Source organism: Heteronotia binoei, chromosome 11 (genome assembly GCF_032191835.1).
Source record: "Heteronotia binoei isolate CCM8104 ecotype False Entrance Well chromosome 11, APGP_CSIRO_Hbin_v1, whole genome shotgun sequence".
Taxonomy (NCBI): Eukaryota; Metazoa; Chordata; class Lepidosauria; order Squamata; family Gekkonidae; genus Heteronotia; species Heteronotia binoei.
In genome coordinates, this window is record NC_083233.1 from 111,595 (window position 1) to 126,872 (window position 15,278).

At 44.8% G+C, this 15,278-nt stretch overlaps 1 protein-coding gene across 1 annotated transcript in view; it reads right to left on the bottom strand.

The window, feature by feature from the left end:
- The window catches only part of LOC132579160 (arrestin-C-like), a gene marked incomplete at its 5' end in the record, with an annotated part of 58,406 nt that overhangs the window by 18,955 nt on the left and 24,173 nt on the right, over positions 1–15,278 (bottom strand). Inside the window, 3 exons of the mRNA XM_060249367.1 lie at positions 3,101–3,160; positions 7,512–7,711; positions 8,399–8,443. Coding sequence (XP_060105350.1) covers positions 3,101–3,160; positions 7,512–7,711; positions 8,399–8,443 — 305 coding nt within the window. The remainder of the gene's footprint in view (positions 1–3,100; positions 3,161–7,511; positions 7,712–8,398; positions 8,444–15,278) is intronic.

The following is a 15,278-nucleotide window of genomic DNA, read 5'->3' on the forward strand; positions in this document are numbered from 1 at the left end:
ATATGAGCTAAGGTTACAAATGTTTCTGAGAGAAATTGCTCTCCATGTAACAACTGGTTCTAAGAATCAATTACACATATATCATATCTTGAGGACAAGATGGGCAGGATTAGTTTAAATGTATAATCTGAGTCCAAATAACCAGCAAGGTCAAGCCTTCCTAATGCACTATCTGTTCCAGAAAGCAAGGAGTAACAGTGCTGGCTGCTACTGGTGTAAACTCCTTCTCCTTTGCCAGCCACAAGAACTGTAAGTGCATACATGTGTTTCAGGGATCTCTAAGAATTCTCTGTGTCTTCATCAAATTACACTTTATAGGATTTGAACAGTGGGTAGGAAACCAACATGGTTAATTAGTATAGGTCTATGGTACAGATCCACCCAGAATCTCCCAAGCTTTATAACCTGCAGATTTTTTTTTTCTGAATGAAAACTGAAGGCGTTTTTGCACTGACCTTACTCCGGAGCGACGTCCCTCTTCACTGCGCAACGTCTGCGCGGATTTCGCACCAATTGCTCCGCAGAACCCGGAAGAGCCGCAAAGTCCCGCGGCTTTTGCGTCGCAAATGTAAACTGGTTTACAACATATCCCGTCCTTGGCGCTAGAGGGGTGAAGAAGGATGTCGCTCCGGAGTAAGGTCAGTGTGAAAACGCCCTGAGATATGTCTCACTCTGACGTCAAAATTATTACTTTTAACAGGAATAATTTACTTCCCCTTGAGCACCCATACTCTACATGTGGGATCTCATCATACCTCCTGATTGAATGAGTTCTGCTGTTCCATACCTGATATGGGAAATGCTGCAAATTTATTCACCTCAACAGCAGAAATGGCAGACCAGTGAATCAAGCCAAGAGAGAGCAAGCCTCAGTCTGGGTTCAGATGAGCTTCTAATGACTTCCTTGGTTTACTGTCGGTGTAATTTCAACAGTTCTCTTCCCTGGCACACAGATAAAGAATTCCTGGCATAGCCCAAGGATGCATTAAGTTACCCACAGGTTGTGAGCTAAAGAGTGATGTGTTCTGTAAATGGCTACTTAGAGAAGCTATTGCTCCCTTCCTTCCTAAATGATACCCTTGTGTTTTGCTGTTTGTTTATTTACTAGGAATAAGTAAAATACAACAGGCTCTAGAAAGAGGCTCTGGGTGAGTGCTCCCCCACCGTTGCTGTCTTCTAATCCAAGATGGAGATATAAACCAACAGGCTTCCACAATTACCAGCCTAAAAATTAATAACAATCCAACAAAACATACAATTCAAAATCTTTTGTGAATATAATTCAAAAATCATCAAAATGTTTAAAGCAACAGAACGTCCATTCCACCCAAACTAAAGTCCTGAAAATTCCTTTGAGACGCAATTCAATGCACAATTTCTTCGGACAAAAAAGTCCAGGTGGCAGTTCAAGAAATGAGTAAATTCTCTGAAGTCCCAAGCTTTTAACTGCAAATCCTTAGAAAGCAGCTGGCATAATATTCAAATGCTACGAGGTCATACTTGATCCCTTGTTTCACTTCTACTTCTACGAGCTTCACACAGACATTTTCAATAACATGGTAAGAACGCTTACAATTGCATTTGCTTCCAAATATTGTGACCATAGTCTTACAACCCAAGGCAGCTGTTTTCTGTAGCGGAATTGATGTGACTTCAGCTTTTCCTCTCCTCCCCCCTCACTGCTGCCTCTACCTAGGAAAAGTACCCCATTCTCCACAATGGGGTTGAAAGCAGCTTATGTCATTTTCCTCACACACACACACACACACACACCCCTTTTGATCTGCATAACAACCCTTTTGTTAGGCTGAAATGTTAGGCTGAAAGTCTGTGACTGGTCCAAAATCACCCAGTCAGCTTCCACAGCAATAACCTGGGTCTGGCAAACCCTGCTCTGAATTGCTAAGTGCTATGCCACACTGGCTGTCATAGGGGGGCTGTTGCTGAACAGGATGAAGCAGCCAGGCCTAGCTGAGTCATGCCAGTCAGATGGCATCAAATCACTCAAGAAATCTTCAGGCTCCACCTGGAAGCTGGCTACTCTAGGCCTAGGGTAGCCAGCCTCCAGATGGAGCCTGAAGACCTCTGATAATGTTGTTTGTCAAGCACAGGACTTCATTCTCTCTTTCACACTTGTTTTACTCCCTCTCTCCATATCTGGTCTGCTGCCATAGGATGCCATCCCCCACCCCGTCTCTTACTGTTTCCCTTCCAGAGGAGGAGAGGGAAGAGACCTCAGGCAATCAAGGGAAGACTTTCTCTGGCCCTTTCCCTCCTCCTCCCTCAGCCAATCAAGGGAAGGCTTTCCCTGGATCTTTCCCTCCTCCTCCTTCCCTCAGCCAATCAAGAGAAGGCTTTCTTTCTCTCTTCTGCAAATCAGTGGCTTCAATCCTTGTCTGTCGTGGGACTGGAGGATGGGGATTTCTCTCCATTGAGATTGAGCAACAGGCAGTTCAACCAATGGCTGGAGGGTGGCAGTTGCTCTCCATTGCAACTGAGCAACAGGCAGCTCAGCCAATGGGAAATTTGATGAATCCATGACCAGTCTGGATAATTATATTATAGGGAGATTCAAAAAATGCATGTGTACTTTGAGATGGCTCACACTAATAAAAACAAAATCAAATCATAGTTTAGAAATAAAAGACTAGCTAGGAACATAGAAATAGCATAAAGCAACATTCAACTACCTAAAATAATAGTCTTAAAACATTTCAAGTTAGAAGACCATTAAAAACAGTATGAAAAATGGATTCCCTCAGTTAAAAGCCTAGGTTAAAAAATGGAGAAACCTTTTGATTCAGTGCCCTATGGAAACAAGAATAGGGAGCAGGTGAGTCTCAAGGAGGTGGGGGAGAGTCACATTCCAAAGGTTTGGTGCCATCACTGAAAAACAATGAGCTCTTGTTGCTCCCTCCTCCGCCTCTGCAGGGAGAGGCCCACAGAGCAGAGCTCAGGAAGAGGATGTCCTCTCTCTCCAGGAGGAAACTAGAAGGCTTATGACTCCCCATGTATGTTTGGCAAGAACCTCAGTCTCACTGCCATGTTGTTCACATCATTTAAATAGAAAGAAACCTTGGACAAAATAGGTCATATTTACCTTTCCAGTATCATCTGGCCCAGGCTGGAGAGTGACAGAGCAGGGCAAGTTGGTCGTCATCTAAGAACATGATAAACATAACTATGATAGATAGATAGATAAACAGAAAACTCTTAGCAGAATCTATTGCAGAAAACAAAGAAAACAAGTATCTTCTTATTCACTAGCCTCTTTCAGTCAGAATTGGTTTTGTAATTAACACCTCCATCAGAGCTGGTGAGTCCATTAGGCAGCATGAGGCAGCTGCCTGGCACACAGCTCTAGGGGGAGGTCTCCAGTTTCAGCACTTCTGCCCACCCTCACTTCCTCAGCAAGGGAAATAGCGAGCTCAGATGCTGCCATGTGGCTTCCGGCTTCAGTGTGCACGCATGCCGCTTGCTTACTGTCACTCCATCCCTCATGTCTGTGCTTCCAAGCACAGATGTGCAAAGTGGAGTGATGGTATGTGCGCATGCATGCATGCTGATGGCAGAAGTCCTGTTGTGGCCACTGCCAAGCTCACTCTCACCGAGGAAGCAAGGGGTGGAGGGGGGTATTTGGCCTGGGGCATCAGCCTTGCACCAGCTCCCCAGCACCAGAACTGACCTCCATGACTGTAGAGCCAGTTTGATGTAGTGGTTAAATGTGCAGACTCTTATCTGGTAGAACTGGGTTTAATTCCCCACTCCTCCACTTGCACCTGCTGGAATGGCCTTGGGTCAGCCATAGGTTTGGCAGAGGTTGTCCTTGAAAGAGCAGCTGCAGTGAGAGTTCTCTCAGCCCCACCCACCTCACAGAGTGTCTGTTGTGGGGGAGGAAGATAAAGGAGATTGTGAGCCACTCTGAGACTCTTCGGAGTGGAGGGCATGATATAAATCCAGTATCTTCTTCTAGTGCAGTAACTTTCAAACTTTCTACCTCCATGTAATGTTCAGCATATGTCAGCTGAGGGGCACACACATGATACTGTTAGTCATTTGATTCCCCCTCCCCTCAATAAACTTCCAACTTCAGGATTCCCCAGAACAAAGTTTGGAAAACACTGATACATTATCCCTTTTTCATTTGGAACAATAATTGCACCTAGACAGCAAAGGAAATGTTCATGTAACATGAAGCCATTCTGGAGAGCAGACGCTAATCTGGATGGTAAAAGAGCCGTGGAACAGGGAGCTCTCTGAGTAGAGTACCTTCCTTGGCAGTACCACTTAAAGATTTTCTTAGATATGTCTGTTGAGCAGCTGCTACAGTTGCAGCATTGTAACTCTACTAAAGCAGAAGATTATCACAAGAAAGCATAAACTGATCTGGATGGTAAAAGAGCCCTGAAGCAGACAGCCCAAAATCCCCTATGGGTCTAGCAGCACTACTGGGGTGACTTGACTCAAAACAAACCAATGACAACAGGGGTAGGGTCACCCATTACCTTCTTATGCTTCACCTCCAACCTGGTCTAAACTGGGCAGCCCTTGCGACGTTGCTGGTGCCACTGGGTGGGGCTTTGCTTGAATTGTTCCTGGCCACCGATGCCTGCCTTGGCAGCAGTGCTGGACTAAACCCTGTGAAGGCCTCTAGGCAGTTAAAATTCTGTGGGGGGGGGGGGGGCTTGCAAATTATTTTGGAGTCTGAGAGCCCACCCCAGGCACCTTATTAAAAGCCTCTTTGACAAAACTGTGGGGGAGAGGCAAACTTGGCAATGACGCCAGCAGAAGCCACACCAGGCCATTTGGGCAAAGAGCAACTCAGTTGCTGGCTGACCATGCAGGCTGGGAGGGCTGTAAGCAGGGGGAAACCAGGGGTGTGTGAAGCTGGCATGGGGCCTCTAAAAGCATGGGGGCCCATAGGCCAGTGCCTATTTGGCCTAATTGTGAATCCGGCTCTGCTTGGCAGCACCCCTTAAGGATCTTCCTACCTCTGTTTGTTGGGCAACTGCTACAGTTGCAGCATTGTAACTCCATTGATGTGTCAGGTGGAGGCTGCCATGCTTTCTTTTTCTGTTAACTATGTTAAGTTTTATTTCTCTGGTGCTTGAATGCAACCATATATCTTATGCTGGAAGTGGGTGCAGGAGAGAGATGGAGGACAGAGACCTTGTTAGACATATATCATTGTTGCAACCAGCTTGCTTATCTAGTTACTATAGTAAGGCCCGTTTGGCCTGGGAATGTAGCTGTGACCTCAGAGGTATCTTGAGCCTTTGAGTTCCATCCTCTATTGGAATCAACAGACCATGGGGGTGGGGATGATGCAAGCCCACACTTTTTGTTGCCTATAATTGTAACCAAAGTTCCCTCTAAACTGCAGTGTCTTGTGAGCAAAAATTCTACTTTGTGAGCTACTGGTAAAGCTATGAGCTACTGCATAAATTATTGTGCTCTGGGGTCATCCTTCCTGAGCTAAGACAAAAATGTGTGAGCTGGAGGCAAAAGATCTGTGAGCTAGCTCACACTAACTCAGCTTAGAGGGAACACTGATTGTAACCACTTTGCATATTGGGCCATTCCTGGTAATGGCTCTCTTGTATCTGACTGTAATAAATCCTAACCATATTCACATGAGCACGGATTTGTTGGGTTGATAACTAGCAGGGCCTTGCATAATGCAAGAGATTATCAGAAGATCCCTAAAAGGACATGAAGATGTTATTCGATTTTTTAGTTGCCACTCACTGAAAGTGTCTTGCAGCTACTTACAACATTAAAACCATATAACTAAGTTTTAGAATGGGCACCTCCAATCTAGTCCATCATCCTACCTCACACAGGCAGGGCCAGCTCGCCAACGAAGCAGTTGCCTAGGGCACCAGAAGGACAGGGCGCCGAATTTGGCCTTCCCCACTTCCCCCTAGGCAAACGCCTAGTTTGCCATCTTCTCAGCTTCTTCCTCCCTCCCTTCCCTACGCCAGGTGTATTTCAAAGCCAGAAAGGGCAGTGGAGCTGCACTCCTGGGCAATCTAAAGACCTCCCCACCCTCCGCCGGCAGCAGCAAAAGAAAAGCATATTGAAAGGGCACCTCCGCTACTCCCTCCTCCCCACTTTGGATCGCCCAGGAGCACGGCTCCACCACCCTTCCCAGCTTTGAAATATACCCGAGGTGGCGAAGGGAGGAAGGAGGAGGCATGGCGGAGAGGGGGCACTGTGGAGGCAAGCTGGCAGTCTGCCTAGGCTGTCATGGGTGCTCTGACAGGCACTACACACAGGGTACAACCAGTTCCTCTATAAGGCCAACAGCAGGTTATAGAGGCCAATGGCTTCTTCTGATTTTGACTCTTGATACTGGAATTCAGAGGCTGACGGCCTCTGACTGTGAAGGTTCCCCTCAGTCTCCATTACTAACAGCCATTTATAGACCTCTTCCATGAATCTATCTAACCCCCCTATAAAACTGTTTATTCCAGTGGCCATCATCACATCCTCTGGCGGAGAATTCCACATTTTAACCACTCTCTGGGTGGAATCAGATGAGGTATTTGCTGCTGTAGCCTCCCAGCTTTGAAAAAGCCAGTGCATCTTGAGGCACACTGCAACAATCACACAGTCCCCGCCCAGCTGGCAGGGGAGGCATGAGATGCACACATGCCAGAGGAGCATTCACATTGCACGTGGCATGTGCATGGTGTGCCCCAGCTGTTCAGACAGCCAGAAATGTGCAGGGGAGGTAGGGGAAGCAGTTTGCCACTGGGAAGTTCCTGGTGGCTATTTACTTCCAAGGTCACTCCAGCAGTTGCATGCAAAGGAATGGGGAATCAAACCCAGCTTTCCAAGATGCATTTAACCACTATACCAAACTGGCTCTCCAATCCTAATGCAGACATTATAGTTAATGTAAGTTGTCAAATTGATCTAATTTTCTCTCTGTTTCCAGTTGGAATTATTGTTATAGCAAATGTGTCAGACACTGGAGAATCTTATTATTGTGTTATGATGAATATGATTAAAATGCAATATGTATCTTGACATGACTAACTCCATTTTGAGCATTTGCTACTAACCATGAAACAGAGACCTTGCATATCAAAGTAGCTCTAGAGATGTTACTTATCCCTGCTGTGAATTCCTTTGCATAGTACTAACAAAAGCAACAGTCCTTTGAAGATAGCATGCCTCAAGGAGAGCCAGCAGGGCTCCTCCGTGAGAAGAAGAACCACAAGCGATAAGGGGCAGGGAAGGTGTCACATGTAGTTCAGAAGTGTGAGAATGTAGTATTGTTTAGAAAAACTTTGATGTAAATGGTTTAAAGCTGTGCCTTTCCCACCAAATGATATCAGTTCCAATGCTCCCTTGTCCAGAACTTTGAGATATCAAATAAATGCCTTAACATTTGCAACAAATGGAAGTCCGTTTACTTTGAACCTCCATCGTCTGACAAAATGGCAGTTTCCAGTTAGATAGTGGAAGGTCAGATTTTTCAAAGCAGCTTGTAGTTTCCCTACCTCAAAAGTAAAGGGATAGGCATTTGCTCCCAGCTTTCTCAGCAGCTTCTCTTGCAGTTTAGTGAGACTCTTGGGTGCCTGATCTGGCACAGGAGGGTAAATCTGTGTGCTGAGGACATAGATGTCCTTTCTGAATTTCAAGCCAATTACATCCAGGTCATCTCGGCCATAGCGAAATGCACAAGTGAGAGTCACATACACTAAGTCACAACAGAATAGAAATCATTCAATAGGGGAGGATGGGCAGAGAGGACAGAATATGAGGAGGAAGGCAGGTGTGGAGAGATGGGGAAGAGAGAGGAAAGAAAAAACTAGTGAGTTGAGAATTAAAAGTTTCTTAATTCAGACATCAAATGAATACTGTCATGGTGGAAACGTTTGCGTAGTGGTTAACAGTATCATCTTAAGCATATCCCATCGAATTCAATGTATTTAGAAGGGTACCTTGTAAGTGTCTGAAATATGAGATGGCAGCCTTGGAATCAAACCATCAAAAGCCATCTTTATACAAAAGCTACCTTGACCTCATGTATGGTCCATTTTGCAGAACTTTTAAAATAAGGGTTACTGAAATAAATCTATATGATTGCAAAGAAGTGCTGCTGCTGCTATTACTACTACTACTACTACTACTACTATTACATTCCAAAATAAATGGAACAGAATTCTATTTTATGCTTATAAGTCACTTGAATTCTAGAATGGGATTGAATTCTAGAATTTATGCTTATAAATCACTTGAATTCTAGATGGAAGAATGGAAGTAGGAGAGTCGGGGGATTTGATTCTTCTGTTTAGGTTAAGCCCAAAGAATCCAACCATTTGTGGGATACTTTTCTAAATATTCACAGCTTCGGAATGAAGATGCAGATATTTGTTTTTCCAACCTTTTCTGTCCTTCAGGTACTCTGGCTCAATCAAGACAACCCCATCTGCAAATAAATATGAGAAGATCAGATAAAGAAACAAAACAGAGAAATGCGTATTGGACTTGTACTACTGAGACCTGTATTTAAATCCCAGCTATGAAGCTCAGTTGGTGTCCTCAGACCAATAACATGAACAAACATGAATAACTGCAATTGAATTATACCAAGACCCTTGCCCTAGCAGTCATTTTATTTTTATAACCCACCTTTCTTGCCGAGACACAACATTACAACACATAAAAAAATGCAATCAAACAGCATAAACAATATCATAGGACTAAGATTACAAAATTAGAATAAACAAGAAATATAGGATGTGACATATAAACATTGCAGAAAATGGGATTTTAAAACTATAAAATTTAATGAGAGAAAGATAATACTTACACTGAACAGTAGATCAATTTATATTATTTATAGTCTGCCTTTCTCACTGAAACTCAAGATGGACTACACTGAATTGAACTACCGTCAATAGGGTGGAACAGAAAATACCTGGGGACTTTTGGGGTGGAGCCAGGAGACTTTTCCAATCTCCCCCCGAAATAAATAAAAATACCGCAGTGCAGTTCCCCTGAAAACACTCTTCATTTCCTCATCTCTCAACAGTTGCACATCCACTAAATGAAAGTGAACACACACACACACTCACAAAGCAGTCAAAATAAACATCATTTCCAAGCACACACTTTTGTTATTTCACTGGGGCAATTTACTCACAGGGGTTACTGAATGTAACCATCTGTTGTATTTCAACCAACTTCTTCAGATTAACAGGAAAACCTCCCATTTTTCCATTTGATCTCCAGCTGACAGAGAGCAGCTCCACACATTCACCATGACTCTGCCTGCTCACCCCGCCCATACAGCTTTGGTTTCACTGAAATTTAAAGGCACACACACCTTCCAAAACACAAAATTCTTTGCAAGCTTCTTCTAGGCCTGCAAATATTTAACGGTGAACAGGAGTCAACAGTGTGATGCGGTGGCTAAAAAGGCAAATGCAATTTTGGGCTGTATCAACAGAAGTATAGTGTCCTGATTATGTGAAGTGATGGTATAGCTTTACTTTGCTCTGGTAAGACCTCACCTGGAGTATTGTGTTCAGTTTTGGGCACCACATTTTAAGAAGGATATAGACAAGCTGGAAGGGGCCCAGAGGAGGGCAACAAAGAGGGTGAGGGGTCTGGAGACCAAGTCCTATGAGGAAAGGTTGAAGGAGCTGGGAACATTTAGCCTGGAGAGGAGACGGCTGAGAGGTGATATGATCACCGTCTTCAAGTATTTGAAGGGCTGTCATATAGAGGATGGCATGGAATTGTTTTCTGTGGCCCCAGAAGGTAGGACCAGAACCAATGGGTTGAAGTTAAATCAAAAGAGTTTCCGGCTCAACATTAGGAAGAACTTCCTGACCGTTAGAGCGGTTCCTCAGTGGAAAAGGTTTCCTTCTTCCTTGGAGGTTTTTAAACAGAGGCTGACAGCAATGAAGATCCTGTGAATTGAAGGGGATGTGTTTGTGAGTTTCCTGCATTGTGCAGGGGGTTGGACTAGATGACCCTGGAGGTCCCTTCCAACTGTATGATTCTATGAATTCTCCCCCTCAAGGACTTCACAATTTCCAGCTCCCTTACAGCTGGCAGATTTTGCTTTTTCGTATGGTAGGGCCCACTAGGCACTGTTGCCTGGCAAGTCACTGACACAGAGACAACTTAATTAAGATATAAAATAAATTCTATTTATATAAAATAGGGAAGGCAATCCCCAACACTGTGCACATAAAAATAACAAACTTTAACTATCTAATTACCTCAATCTTTCAAGTTGCAGGTACAAGTCCAATAGCCAGAGTCTTTCAGGAACTTGGTCCTAAAGTAATTCAGGTACTCTTCAGGGTTCCACAAACTTATCAAACAGACCCTCAGGTCACTATAGCTCCTTGCCTTGACAAGAGCTGCTGATAGGAGAAAAGACTCTCCTTTTTCTAGCCATCAGCCTTAACTGTCAGGGACTAATCACCTGCAGCTGGTGGTTCCCCCCTTTAGCTATACAGCAAGGGAAGAGACTAAGGTCCTTTTAAAATGTGCCTCCTGGCACTACACTGAGGATGATATGACATGATGGTATAGCAGGGGAGGCCAGTCGATCTAGCAAGTGGATGCCCGCTAACTCATCCAAAAGCCTGGCGGAACAGCTCCATTTTTCAGGCCCTAAGAAAGGCTAACAAGCCAGGTTAACATTATGATTCAGCTCATAGATATCCTTAGGCCTCAGTCAGTGCAACAGCAAGCTCCTAAGGAGACAGGTGCCTCTGGGTGGTTTGATAATGAATGCCTTAATATGAAAGCTCAAGTGTGCCCCATCTATCAGCAGTACAGAACCTACCAAGACCTCTGGTGTCATATTTGGAGTTAAAGTTTCAGTTAAATCAAACTCTTAAAAACAAACAGAAACATTTGGATCTTCTGCTTTAGGCAGAAATGACATAAGAAATTCTGGGATTTGATCTCCGATTCTTTAGATAAAAAAGTGGCTTGAAATAGCCCCATTGACATCACTACTTTTTAACTGTCTTCTACAAAAATTGAGTTAGTTTACCAGAGGGACCACTTTTTAATCTGGTTGATTGTTCTGAATGGCCCCTGGTACAAGCTGAGGAAGCAGAATACCTTTTTGAGCCCCTTAAACTGAGAAGGCTGCTGGGCCTGATGCAATCCCTCCTGAATTAGTTATTTATTTATTACTTTAGTTTTCTATCCCGCCCTCTCCACAAGTGAACTCAGGGCAGCTAACAGTTAATTTAAAAACAATTTAAGGTTACAATTTAAAACAATAAAATAATAATTAAAATACATTTCATGGTGCTACTCAAAATTTCTGTATAGGCAGGATCATAACTTTCTTTCTTCTGACAGTGATCCTATGGTGATCATAATTCCTCATGAGTGATATCACTCAGCAGTGTAGGGTGGCAGTCCTGTCCCATTTAAGTATTAAAGTCCTGTCAAAATAATTAAGTTTTACAGGCCCTGCAGAATTGTGAGAAATCCCACATGGCCTCTGGGAGGGTGTTCCACATTGTCAGTTCTGCCACTCAGAAGGCCCTAGCCCGTTTAGAGCACAGTCTGGCCTTGCTTGGTCTGATAATACGTTTTGTGTCCTTGAACACAGTGCTCTCTGGGAAACATATGGAGAAAGGTGGTCCCATAGATAGACAGGCCCTCGACCATATAGGGCTTTAAAGGTCAATACCAGCTCCTTGAAATGGACTCGGAACGCAATAGATAGCCAGTGCAGCTCTTTCAGCACTGGTTGAATGTGCTCCCAGAGAGGAAGCCCCATGCAGCAGTGTTCTGCACTAGCTGTAGTTTCCGAGTCAGTGTCAAGGGCAGCCCCATGTAGAGATCATTACAGTGGTGACTGTAGCATGGATCACCATTGCTCAGTCATCATGCTCCAGAAAAGGAGCCAGGTGCCGTACCCACTGAAGATGAAAAAAGGTAAATTTGGTAGTTGCTGCTACCTAGGCCTCCATAGCCAAAGAGGACTCCAGGAGCACTCACAACCTCTTGACCTTAGGGGCTGATATCAGTGGCACCCCATCCAGAGCTGGCAAAGGGATCTCCCTTCCTGGGCCACTTCCATCTTCATCGGATTCAACTTCAATCGAGCCAAGATGCCACAGATTGTAATGCCAGGTCCAGTTTGTCTGGGGCACAGTTGGACTGGCCACCCATCAATGGATAGAGCTGGGTGTCATCAGCATATTGATGGCATCCCAGCCCATACCCCCTGACAATCTGGGCAAGGGGGTGCATATAGATATTAAATAACATCGGGGACAGAACTGTCCCTTGTGGCACACCGCATATAAGTGGGTGCCTCTGGGATGATATTTCCCCTATCACCACCATTTGTCCCCGGCCTTAGAGAAAGGAGGCCAGCCACTGCAAGGCAGACCCCTGACTCTACATGTCGGCAAGGTGGCTAGAGAGTGGCTGATGGTCAACCATATCAAATCGGGCTGACAGATCTAATAATAACAGCACCACTGAGCCACCCCAATCCAGATGACATAAGAGTTCATCCATGAGGGCGACCAGAACCATCTCCATCCCATGACCCAGCCAAAAGCCAGACTACAATGGATCCAATGTGGAAGTGTCATCCAGGAATCCCTGTAACTGAATCACCACTGCCCACTCTATGACCTTACCCAAGAAGGGTAGGTTTGACACCAGCCAATAGTTTGCCAATATGGCTGAGTTGGCAGATGGTTTTTCAAGAGGGGATGAGCCACAGACTCATTAAGAGGTGTGGGAAAGATCCCTTCTAAGAGGGATCTGTTGACAATGACCTGTAGTGGTTCACATAGCGTTATCTGGCTAGCTTTTGCAAATCAGGACGGGCATCGATCCAACCCAAAGGTGGTAGGGCACACAATAAAAAGGATCCTGTCAACTTAAGACATTTCCAGAGTAGTGAGTTCTCTTTCTAGCTGCCACCTTTACTGAAATAGACATGACTGGTTTAATGTCTGATGCTTGGACCAATGCAATATTGGTTCCAATATACAAGGAAGCAATGTTCTCTCTAAGCTGGGGATTCTTGTGGGCAAAAATTCTACTGTGTGAGCTACTAGCATTCAAATTGTGAGCAAGCCTACATTTGACTATGTAAATCTAGGCCAGAGGAGGCATCTGTGCGCTTAGACTGAAAAGCTGTGAACAGGCCAGTGAAAATCTGTGTATTTGCTCATATGCTAACACTAAAGGAAACCCTGAAAGAAAGAAAATTAACTTTGATATATTGGTTCCGATATACAAGAAAGCAATTAGTTTTTTATCTATTGTGGGGAAACTATATGCAGGATGTTTAATAAACTGAGGGTATGAATATCAGAGCAGCAAATTCTGGGTCCAGAACAAGTTGGATTCTGTCAAGGGAAATCACCTAAAGAGAGGGAGGGCATGAAGGGTCGCATCAGTGATTAGTTTTTGTGGCCGTTTCTTACACAGCCAGGAAAATGGTCCATTCAATGGTCCATTTGTCATTTTGGGGTTAGGCAGCAATTTTTCTCCAGGCTCATTTTGTCAGGTTTCCTGGAGGGGTTTGTGGGGGTGTCCCCCCCCCATTTTCTGAGCATGGAGAGTGGGGTCACTCAAGGTGTGTGTGGGGGGAGGGAGGTACTTGTAAATTTCCTGCATTGTGCAAGAAGTTGGACTAGATGGCCTTGGAGGTCCCTTCCAACTATGTTTCTATGGGATGGGAGATATTGGTGGGGTTCAGCACTTCTCAGCACAATTTTCTGCAGAAAAGAAACATGGCCCTAAAATGCTGTTGTGGTCATTCTCATTTTTTTAAAAGAAGAGGAAAGGCAGATTTGGCTGGAAGTGTGTGACTGCCTAAGTTCACCCAGCAAGCAAGTGAGGGGATTCAATTAGGGTCCCTCAGGTTCTAATTTGACACTTTAGCCACATGGGTGCTCAGCTGCCAATGCAGAAATCGTGGTTGATTCAGTGCCTAGAAGCCAGGGCTTTTGTATCTTTTGGGTTTCATTGCATGTGTGCTCTCTACGTGTCACTCTGTAAGCATCACCCTGGGAAGCTCTATGGAATAAAATGGGAATTACTTTCAAGTAGACATGTTGTGGATCGCTCTCTAGATATCCCAAGATTTGAGGAACAAGCATTAAAAAGTTTAGATGAACAATCATGATTGATCAAAAAGCACTTTGCATTATATATGTAACAAACTTGAGCTTTCTAACTGTTGTGGAAAGAAATATCTTGGAGATGAAGAAAGCTTCCTGCGTAGACACACCGGCATGACAGTCCTGTCTATATTGAGGTTTCAAGATATTTATTTTCCTCTGAGCACTGAATTTTGACAAAGTACAGCTGGCTTGAAGCCTTTGGGGAGAGAATTCCAGTTCTCCCTAATTTGTAAATGTTATTTATGTGGACTCAAGTGAGAACTGAATTGGGTGTTCCTGCATGGCTCATTGGAGTCAGATGACCAGAGCTTGAGGACTTGGGAACAATAGGCAGCAGGATCCAAATCACTTCTGCCCTGCTCCAATCACAAGCCCCACGCTGGTTTGAATGGACCAATAGAACGCTAGCATGGGAATCCTGACATGTATATAAGGTTGGCCCTGTTGGCCCTTTCACCAGTCTTACTATGCTGCAATCAATAAAGAGCTTATGATTCACTACCACCTTGCCTCTTCTCTGTATGGAACCCACTATATTATAGTGGCAACGAAGGTAGGATCCTGGTGAGCGGCACCATGACATGCATCGCTGCCTCAGTTTCAGCACGCGCTCTGCACCACCATGGAAGAGATGGCTGCTACGTCAGGACCGATTCCAGCTTTCAACTTGGCCAGGCCTGAGAGATGGGAAATGTGGTTGAACCACATCAAATACAACGAGGTCACAGCCGCAGGAAGAAGGCGCTACTCCTCAGCTCTTGTGGAATGGGCGTCCTGGAGCTGGTGACCCTCAAGGTGGCCATCTTCGATGAGATTACCTCGGCCCTCACAATGCACTTTGCTCTGGTCGACAGTCCTGGCATGCCACCTCGAGTTCTCAGAATGCAGCCAGCAACCCAACAAGTCCGTGGCTGAATTCAGCACTGCCCTCCACCGGTTGTCCATCCACTGCAAGTTCCTGGACCTGGACAAAGCACTGAGGGACCGGTTCATCTTTGGTCTGTGGGACAAGAAGCTTTGGAGAAAAGTGGTCAGTAAGGATGACACTGATCTGGCCAAAGCCATCAAGAAAGCCACAGCCTATGAGAAGAGTAGGAAGGAGCAAGCTTCAACTTCAGTGCATCG